This window comes from Alosa alosa, chromosome 24 (assembly GCF_017589495.1).
Source record: "Alosa alosa isolate M-15738 ecotype Scorff River chromosome 24, AALO_Geno_1.1, whole genome shotgun sequence".
NCBI classification, from domain to species: Eukaryota; Metazoa; Chordata; class Actinopteri; order Clupeiformes; family Clupeidae; genus Alosa; species Alosa alosa.
Window position 1 is genome coordinate 18,894,943 of NC_063212.1, and position 10,175 is coordinate 18,905,117.

The window sequence follows — 10,175 nt, forward strand, 5'->3', positions numbered from 1 at the left end:
AGTCAACAGCTAAAGTTGTGGACATATTACAAAATATGAATATGCTGTTGTAAGTGTGGTACTTAGATACAATAGTTGAAGATAGTTAAAATAATCCATGTAAAACTTTGATCTGATGTTATTTCACTGTATGTGTAGGTCAGGTTTTTGTTTTACAGGGTTAAATCTACACTACTTTCTGTTAGTTTTTTTTATATATAGTTGTTGTCTCCACAACAACACTCATCTGGACATTCTTCTGATGATATTTCAGCAGAGGGTACATTGCGAATATGGACCCCATTTATTTATTTCTGACGTGTCAGAGTACTAATTGCACGACAAAAGATCTATTAAGGGACTGAGCAAGGCCATTATTTCCTTGGGCAGAGGTGCTATGGATTTTGCCCCCAACATCGGCAGCAGGGCCAGAAATGGCCTCATCAGTCTTCAAGAGTCAATGTGATTGCATGGAAAAAGTGGAGGAGTATGATGCATAACACTTACATTTTTTAATAGAATTCATTTATAACAAATGGAACTTGTGTCAGCAAAGAACTGTTTTTTTATATCCATACAGACATCTTTCGCCACCAATGTAACCTAGGTAAGAAAATAAAAATCACCCCTCTCATTCAGAAAACAAACAAATAACAAATCAGAATAAAAACAAAAAAACAAAACAAAAAGAAAACAGTATACGCTTACAACTAACTGGAGGTAATTTTATGATTTCTTTTAACAAGCCATTTTTCTCTTTTTTTTTTAGTTGTTTTGTACAATTTCTTTAATTAATTTCAGTCTATGCATCCAGACAAGTGATAGATAGGAGAGAGAGAGAGAGAGAGAGTAGAGAACACAACGTTTATTTTCTCTCAATGACACTCTAAGCTCTTAGGGCAAAAGCCACAGAACGGATGGCGGAGAGGGGATTGGTGGGGGGAGCTTGGATAAGGATAGGACGGGTTTGGGAAGAAGGGGGAGAGGCAAAAATTTCCAAAGAGGGAGGGAGTCACCTGGATGAGTTTCCATGGCACCAGAATGGATGCTCTTTTTGCCACAAACCTTTTTTTTTTGTCTTTTTTTTTAAATTTCAATACCATTGTGTTATTTATATACACAAAGTGAGTGTGTCAGGAGTTTCTTACAGATGGGTTCAAGTAATACATTATTGGGTTCAGAATCAAGAGGGCAGTGCATAGTACAAAGATAGAGAAAGTGCAATTCTTCCTACCAGACCCTCTCTGGCCACATGGTTACCATGCATATTGAAATAAGATTGAAATGGAGAAAATGAAAAAGACACACCTGGGAAAATAAAGACGTGAGACAGATGAGTTAATGTCTACATGGAGCTAAATAATAGCACTTTTTGAGTTTGACTGTTACAGCAATGAATGTAAAATTAAAGACTGGTTAAGGAGAATGCAACAATAACAACAACATCGAAAAGAAAAAAAAAAAAAAAAAACAACAACAACAAAAAAACAATATGAACCAATGAAACGACTAAGAGAATCATAACCTTTCAGCGCAACGCAATCAGGGAAAGAAAGCACCTGGAATGCACATCCACAAAGCCACTGAAGATAAACAAAAAATATATATATATATATATATATATATATATATATATATATATATATACTGTATATCTACCGTGCAAACAAAATTTGAACGTGTCTTTGTCATATGTTGATACCAACCAACGTAAATACGTGTAAGAATAATGCTTCTTGCTTTGTGAGAGTGTCCTTCGCCCTCCCTGGCCCCTACACGCTGCTCGATTGTCAAGAATTAATTTGTTAAGCTTTTAACATGTCTTTCTTTTCTTTTCAGTTGTTTGTGTATTTTTAATGTTATTTTCCTGCTTGCTTCTTCTGATTACGACCCTTCCTTATCAAGTGTGTACTGTCAGTCCTAAGGCAGGGTATGGAGTCCCTTTTCGACTGAGAGTCAGGAGTTAACTCCTAGCGCTCCGATAGCTGGAGGCTGTCTCATGTGACCGACACGAAGACGATAAAACGAGAACTAAATGCTTTGTGCTGTTAAGGTTTTTGTCTTTAAGAGTAGACTTAGAAATGCACCTAGCTGATTTTGAGACACAACAATATATCACATCGTCACACACAATGATGCTGCAGTCTTCACCCTATTAGCGCCACAAGTTGAAAAACGATGTACAAGTTAACAACGTATAGTGATGGACCTCGAGCCATGTGTAATTTGTAATGTTTGCTGTTCTAGTTTACTTTTCACTATGCCAGATTAAGGCCACAAAAAATCATAAGGATCAAGGAAAAAAGAAACTGGAGCATTTGAATTTACTTATTTGCATATATAATTCCATATGATGTCATAATACTTTTAACAAAAAAGAGAATACTTATGGTAAAATTAAATACACAAATTGATAATATGACTACTAGACAATACATAAAAGAGTTAATGAGTGTTTTAATAAAAGCAGGCATAAATATAAGGCACTCTAAATGCAAAAAAATAAAACATAAAATATTACGCTATTACACCTTTTTAAAACCTCAAGAAAGTGACGTCTTTGTACCTTGCCTTACTATACTGGAGGATGACTACATGGCTAACGTTCTACTGTAGCTGCACTAACCATAGACGGTACTTCCACATGGCTAAATTCACTACATTATTTTTGAGTGACAACGTGACAATCTCCTTAATCCCCCTTTTGTCGAGGGGATAGCAATGACATGAAAAAAGATAGAGAGAAAGAGAGAGAGAGAGAGAAAGGGAAACAAATCAAGGTATCCACACAGAAACCCTACTTATAATACACACCTATTTATTGCACAAGAAAAGATGCACTGAATCAGAAATACGATCTTTTTTTTTGTCCCTACTGATGTGCATTCCAGTGAAAGTTCTCATCATTTCCCCCAAAAAACTCCAGAAATCTCATTGCAGAACTTTTTATATATAATCATTCATAACATATATTTATATATTCATTTATATTGTAGTCTTGAAGTTCATAAATATGTTCATATGGTGCATATATTCTCTATACATGGAACATATAGAGAATATATTTGCTTTATATGGTATACATATATATATGTATATGTATATATATATATATATAATATAAATCTGGTATTTATAAATATCCTCTCATTAGCAACACATCATTCTAACATGGAAGAACTAAGATAATTGGTAGCAGCAACTTCATACTTTGCTCATCCCTGTTGATTCCACAAAGCCCCAGTTTATTGAATTCAATTGAATTGAGTTCAATTTACTCAATTGAACAGGTGTAGGTTATTGTGTATGTGATTGTGGACAAATAGAAAAAGAAATGCTTACGTTAGCATTGTGGTAGTGAAAACGCAGGTCTGCAAAACAATTATATGATAAAAACAAGTGACAACAGGTATTCCTTTTTTTAACAAAAGGGAATAAAAAAAAACAGTAAAAAGACAGCGTAGGGATTTTTTTTAAACTTGATGGTGCATACATTAGAGTAGTTCTACAGCTTACAAAATTATGCATCAGATGGAAAAAGGTGAATGACAAAGCCTATACTTGAATTCACTTCGTCAAGTGATCATTTTGTTAAAAAAAAAGGAAATAATTTCACACAGTTCAAAATAAAGCACAGGATCAGCTGTATAATAAAGTACTAAAAAACTAAATCAATAGGTTTTTATCATTTATCTGGTATTCCTTTAAACATCCCACACCCACCCCCTTTTTTATAATTGAACAGGAAAGTTGCGACAGGAACATTACTATTTTCTTTTTGACTTTAGTGGTGTCCCTTTTTAATATTTCACCAATCACTGGTCTTTTCTTTTTTCGTCATCCAATGAGATGCTCTCTCGTGTCATTTGATTGTAGAACAGAAAATACTCTTTACAATGTGCATCTTCTCTCAGGCTGTTTCCATCCGACTCCTCCTCTCCCCAAAAGCTCTGTGTCAGTTGATGCAGTTCTCATGAATGTTCATTTATTTACTCATTTTACGTATATGTGTTTTTTATTTTTTTTATTTATTTTATTTTCATTGATTTCATGTGTTGAGTTGAGCCGTCCGAGGGGAATCCTTGAAGCCAACAGAAGAAAAATAATAATTCCATACAGAGCTCCAACAGTCAGGATTCCCCGTGTCTCAGTATTGGGGGTTGGGGATTTTCTTGTTGGAATAGGCAGGGGACATGAAGGGTTTGATGGTAGGGGGAAGTGTGGAGGTTCTACTGAGAGTTGTGAGGGGGTTAATCTTGGTCCGCATGGAATTGTCTATCCTCAATTATTTAATAATCTTTTTTTTTTAGGTTTGGGTTCGTCGCCCAACACGTAAGTCTTGACCCTAGGAGTTGAGTAAAGAAGTACTTGTCGCAAGCAGGGAGTTATGGCTCAGTAGAGACGCTCTGGCTCCTCACAAGGCCTGTCTGGTTTGCCCCCGCCCACCCGGAGCGAGACTCTTACGTTGCATAGTGATCAAAGCTCCCAAGGTACTCCAAGCCTGCTCGATAGCAGAACTGATACTGATCCTACAGACAGACAGTGAGAGAGACAAAGAGAGAAACAGTTTTAAACAAACGGGTAAACATCGTAAAGAAAACATTTGTCAAACACCATGACATTTGCCAAATGTGAGATCGGAGTCGTTAAACCATAGCCTCGGTCAAACATTTTACACTGCTTATTTTTTTTTGCATATACAAAGTGTGAGCCAGCAAGTTTAGAAACCTGATAGTACATAATCTATTCCTCATTCAGCCATTTGGAGAACTAAAACGGCTTTTCTACTGTTACTACAATGTTATGTTCTATGTGAGATTCTGTAGTATTGGAGTTGTTTTGAACACAGCCAAACGACAGTCTTCTATTGACATGCATTGTATTGAAAGTAAGTGAATGAAGTCTGCAAACGCCCGAAAACGTTACATAAAACTTTCAGGCTAACGCCCGAAACAGTACATAAAACTCTATTTGGAGCTATTGGTGTAGCGGACTTCCTTCACTTATTTTGTTATGCCCATTTCGTCCAGCTCCCAATTTTAGAACTTGGATGTTCTTTAGTGTTATTATTACTGTTGCATTGCATTTAACACAGCAGTCACAGATGGCACAACGACAACGTGCAAAATGCCTTCTAAAATGTTTATATTCTGCTGAAAAAAAAACGACCAAAACTGTGAAGGATGAGACGAGTGTTTTGAAACTTGCACGAATGGTTATACTGTATACAGACCCTTTCAACAACAAAAACAAAAACAATGCTTGAACGTTCTATTTGGGCCCCAATCTACTTCCTCTGCATTAAGATAACATATGGAATGTTAAAAAGGAAGTCTTGTGGGGCCAACTAGTGTATGATGCTGATAATGGAACTCTCTTGAAAGGGTCTATACAGGCTGACATTTCATCAGCTTCATCTCATGCCTTCAACCTCTTGTCCGCCCTCTCGTGTCCTACTCTGCATGGTCGAGCAGAAGATTGCTGCTTTTCACCGAAGCCAGAGAGCCACTTGTTCCCCACTGTGCCCCATTTTGTCTTTTTTTTTTTCTAATCTATTGATCTCGAGAATAATTTTCTATCAACATTTGAGAGTGCCTTTTGGCTGCTGTAATGCCCCGCCAGTGTCATTTGCATAGGATATAGGGCTATTTTTTTATTCTTCTTCCTCCTTTTATCCTGAATAAAAATGACATCTGTAGGACAAATCCAACCCCCCTCACTGCACTTCAGTGCGGTGTCTTTGCCGGGAAGTTAGTGACCAGAAATTGAACTTGAAGTTCCCATTCATCATTTTGATAGCCGATTGCACTGGTTTTCTGCTTACAAGTCTTATATCATTGGAAAGTGGCTAAAGTGTTTCTCTGATTAAGGAAATGGTTCTTTTCATATCAAAAAAAAAAAAATAATAATGTTAGAATCATCCTCATGTTTAACCAAAAAACATTGTCTTTTGTGTGTATGTGCAAACTGCAGATACCATGCAACAAGCATAATATTAGCTCATCTACAGGGTTATGACTATACACTTTTTCTTTATGTAACACTAGCCATTTTATTACAAACATGACTTTCTCTGAACTGTTGTGATAGATAGATGGATAGATTGATTGACTGATTGGCATCATCTGTGAACAAATAATGTATTTTTTTTTAAATTCATTTATTAAGTATTTGCTGCTCTAATTACTGCTGTTAATGCCATGCCATCTACCAAACTACATGCAATATCTATTAGTTGTGTTTTGGCAATACTGCCTTTTTACTATGACCATACTTTCATATTAATATTTTTGTTTTGTTCTGTTGTTTGCAACTAGTCATATTACTCTTGTATTGACATGGAAGATGAGCCTTGTCATCTATCTTTCCTCTGTGTTCTAAGTATCACTTCTTATGTGTATTTATATTGTCAAACATTCATTATATGTGCATTGACAGTACTGTACTGTAGTCTTGCTGTTTATTTATTTATTAATTTGGCTGACACTTTTTATCCAAAGCGACTTACATATTTTAATTATTACAAGGGCTAGTCTCCCCAAAAAACAAATTATGGTAAAGTGCCTTGCTCAAGGGCACAAGGATGGCAGCCGGGAATCAAACCCACAACTCTTGATTGAGATTGATTGATTGATTGATTGATTGATTGATGGGTGGAGATTGATTGACAGGTGTACTGACCTCTGTCTGTACCATGGCAGGTCTCTGCGTCCTGAGCATCTTCACCGTCTGGAAGATGTCCACCACGCCCTCGTACCTCATCCGCTCCAACACTATACTGAGAGTGATGAAGACACCGGTCCTGCCCACGCCAGCACTGGAGGGTGAAGAGTAGGAAGGAGGCAGAGAGGGAGGAGAGAAAGGAAGACAGGAGCAACAGAGGAGAAAACACAGGAGGGCATGGATGACAGAGGAATCAGATAAGGACAGGAACAACACAGGTGAACAGGAATACGAAGAGAAAAGAAGAGAAGAGAAGGGAAGAGACAGAATGAGATGAGAAGAGAAGAGAAGAGAGGAGAAGAGAAGAGAAGAGAAGAGAGGAGAAGAGAGGAGATGAGAAGAGAAGAGAAGAGAGGAGAAGAGAAGAGAGGAGAAGAGAAGAGAGGAGAAGAGAAGAGACAGAATGAGATGAGAAGAGAAGAGAAGAGAAGAGAAGAGAAGAGAGGAGAAGAGAAGAGAAGAGAGGAGAAGAGAGGAGAAGAGAAGAGAGGAGAAGAGAAGAGACAGAATGAGATGAGAAGAGAAGAGAAGAGAAGAGAAGAGAGGAGAAGAGAAGAGAGGAGAAGAGACAGAATGAGATGAGAAGAGAAGAGAAGAGAAGAGAAGAGAGGAGAAGAGAGGAGAAGAGAAGAGAAGAGAGGAGAGGAGAAGAGAAGAGAGGAGAAGAGAAGAGAAGAGAAGGGAAGAGACAGAATGAGATGAGAAGAGAAGAGAAGAGAGGAGAAGAGAAGAGAGGAGAAGAGAAGAGAAGAGAGGAGAAGAGAAGAGAAGAGAGGAGAAGAGAGGAGAAGAGAAGAGACAGAATGAGATGAGAAGAGAAGAGAAGAGAAGAGAAGAGAGGAGAAGAGAAGAGAAGAGAAGAGAAGAGAAGAGAGGAGAAGAGAAGAGAAGAGAAGAGAAGAGAAGAGAGGAGAGGAGAAGAGAAGAGAAGAGAAGAGAAGAGAAGAGAAGAGAGAGGAGAAGAGAAGAGAAGAGACAGAATGAGATGATAAGAGAAGAGAGAAGAGGAAAAGAGATGGTAGGAGAGGATAAGAGAAGAGAGGAGAAGGGAGGAGAGGAGAAGGGAGGAGAGGAGAAGAGAAAAGAAGAGAAAGGAGGAGAGGAGAACCATAGTACAGTGACAGCAGAGGAAAGGGGAACAGGATGAGCACAGGAACAACAGTGGAGAGGACACCCATACAAGGACAGTAATGACAGATGATAGGAGCACCAATGTAGGGAAGAGAGGACAGAGGACAGGAATAAAAAAAAAAAACAGAGGAGAGAAGAGAGGGGGAGTTCATGAGATGAGGCCAAGAGGAGAGGAGAACCACAGGGGCAGAACCACAGGAGGAGAACCACAGGGGGAGAGAGGGAGCAGAGGAGAACAGAAGGGATGAGAGGAGAGACGGCAGAGCACAAGAATAAGAGAAAAGAGAAGAGAAGGGCAGTTAACGAGACAAGTCTAACTAAGGCTAACGAGCGGCATAAGTGGTTTGTACACATCAGGTGGGATGACCCCATCAAACGCCACCCGGAGAGTCACAAGGAGAGCACAAATGCAAAAGTCTGCATACAAATTCAGGTGATATCTGCAATGGACTTTGATGTAAAACCACATTCATACATTTATTCAGACAAGTCATGGTCCATCCCAGTGGGCAGAAGGGGCTTCCAAGCCTCAGAGCTACAGCTGCAGTAAGTGTGCCTCCTTACCTACAATGGACCGAGATGGGTCCGTCTTGGCCGAACTGCTCTTTCGTTTTGTGCACTTGGCCGATGAAGTCGATGAAGCCCTCTCCCGATTTTGGCACTCCCTGTTCGGGCCAGTCGGTGAACTGGAACTGACGTACCGTCCGCGACTGTCCATCCTGAAACCGAGAACAATATGAGCTCAATACTCTTCACTTCACAGTGCGAGAGTGAGGTTGTGTGGAATGCAGCGTGGCTGACATGCCTTTGATGGAACTTCACTTCTGTCATGAGATTCACATAATGTCATATAATGTCATCACATTGTGAGTAAAAATGTCATATAACGTCATTAGCCATCACCACTGTTGGTGTCTGATGATTTGAAAAAGGGTTGCAGTGATTTGACAGTCTCAAAGGCTCTCATGCTGGTTGCCATAGCAGTCAATTATCATAAACTCAAACATTATGCGTATTGTCAAGACAGTCGCTGCCAATAATAGTGGCATGAAACTGGTTTAAAATAAAGAAAATGAAACTTTCATCACCACAATGTTATTTGACGCCTACAAATGGCATATTGTGACATGGTTATGTTAGCTTTATGACGTAAGCGTTCGGGTAAGCTGACATGCTGCCTAACTGAATCTTGCTAACTCCTCTGCAGCTTCTTAGTTCTTTGTGAAACGTTCTTGGGAACGTTCTGGGAAACGTTACGGAGGTGACAACAGTAGGTAGGGGAACTACAAAGGAATGATTCCTCCAGCTCTCAAAACACAAAGATATATCTGTCACCTCACCTGCATGTTTTAATTCCGGAACAATGAACGAGCTAATTCCTTTGATGTGCAGCATTTGCTAGACTCTCGAGAATGCAGGCTTTGTGCGGATGTGCATAGCTTAAGTGATATTGTACACCCCCGATAAGGAAAGCTATCCCTATTGAGGTCCATGGGTAATGTGCACTACAAAGGAAGAGCTTGGCCCGTTTATCTTAGTAAGCCTTTGATGGAATTAAAACTCCTCAGCTCCACCATAAATGTAAAGATTTGTATTGTTATTATTATTATGATGATGAGTCTTTGAATTCACAGATGAGTTATGACATGCTACCAACCAACTCCTAGCTAATGGTGTATTTCCACTGTAGAAATGATCAATTCTCCACAATAAAATAGCATGAACTGCAATTGCTACCCATGACCTGTTACAACCTGATACAAACACAACCAAAAAGACTTCCATTTTGACACAGGCAACTTTTTCACCACTGGATGATAGTGAAGAGGGAGTCGCGGATGCTATGCAGTACACATTCCAACAACCTTCCATTTCATATTTATACTTACCAAACCAGAGTAAAATAGAACCAAGTATGTGAAGGTGTGTGTGTGTGTGTGTGTGTGTGTGTGTGTGTGTGTGTGTGTGTGTGTGTGTGTGTGTGTGTGTGTGTGTGTGTGTGTGTGTGTGTGTGTGTGTGTGTGTTTGAGAGCTTACCCTGGCGTCGGTGACTTTGAACTCCCTCAGGATGTACTGAGGCATGTTGTATTCGGCCATAGGGTCCACCACAAAGTATTGGTAGCGGGCAGACCTCTCCGCTGGCCAATACTGATGGCATTTTTCCTAAAGGAGATGAGAGAGTGGCGGAAAAGACACGTCACATCGAGGACAGCTCTTTCACAGCTGTCTCGGTTCTGTTTGATGATGAATGGGAATATGGACCTCCTCAAAGTTTTTTAAAGACATTTATACAGCAAATTATACATCTTGGTCCTTTTAGAGGAGTCTGATATTTGGATGAC

General features: G+C 39.2%; 1 protein-coding gene across 1 annotated transcript in view; it reads right to left on the minus strand.

Moving 5' to 3' along the window:
- Positions 1 to 4,140: 4,140 nt before the first annotated feature.
- Positions 4,141 to 10,175, minus strand: part of LOC125289303 (receptor-type tyrosine-protein phosphatase delta) — a 109,151-nt gene continuing 103,116 nt past the window's right edge. The window contains exons 36-39 of the mRNA XM_048236057.1: positions 9,871 to 9,996; positions 8,398 to 8,552; positions 6,661 to 6,796; positions 4,141 to 4,508 (exon numbers count right to left, since the gene is read on the minus strand). Of these exons, the coding sequence (XP_048092014.1) occupies positions 4,440 to 4,508; positions 6,661 to 6,796; positions 8,398 to 8,552; positions 9,871 to 9,996 (486 nt within the window). The 3' untranslated portion in view covers positions 4,141 to 4,439. The remainder of the gene's footprint in view (positions 4,509 to 6,660; positions 6,797 to 8,397; positions 8,553 to 9,870; positions 9,997 to 10,175) is intronic.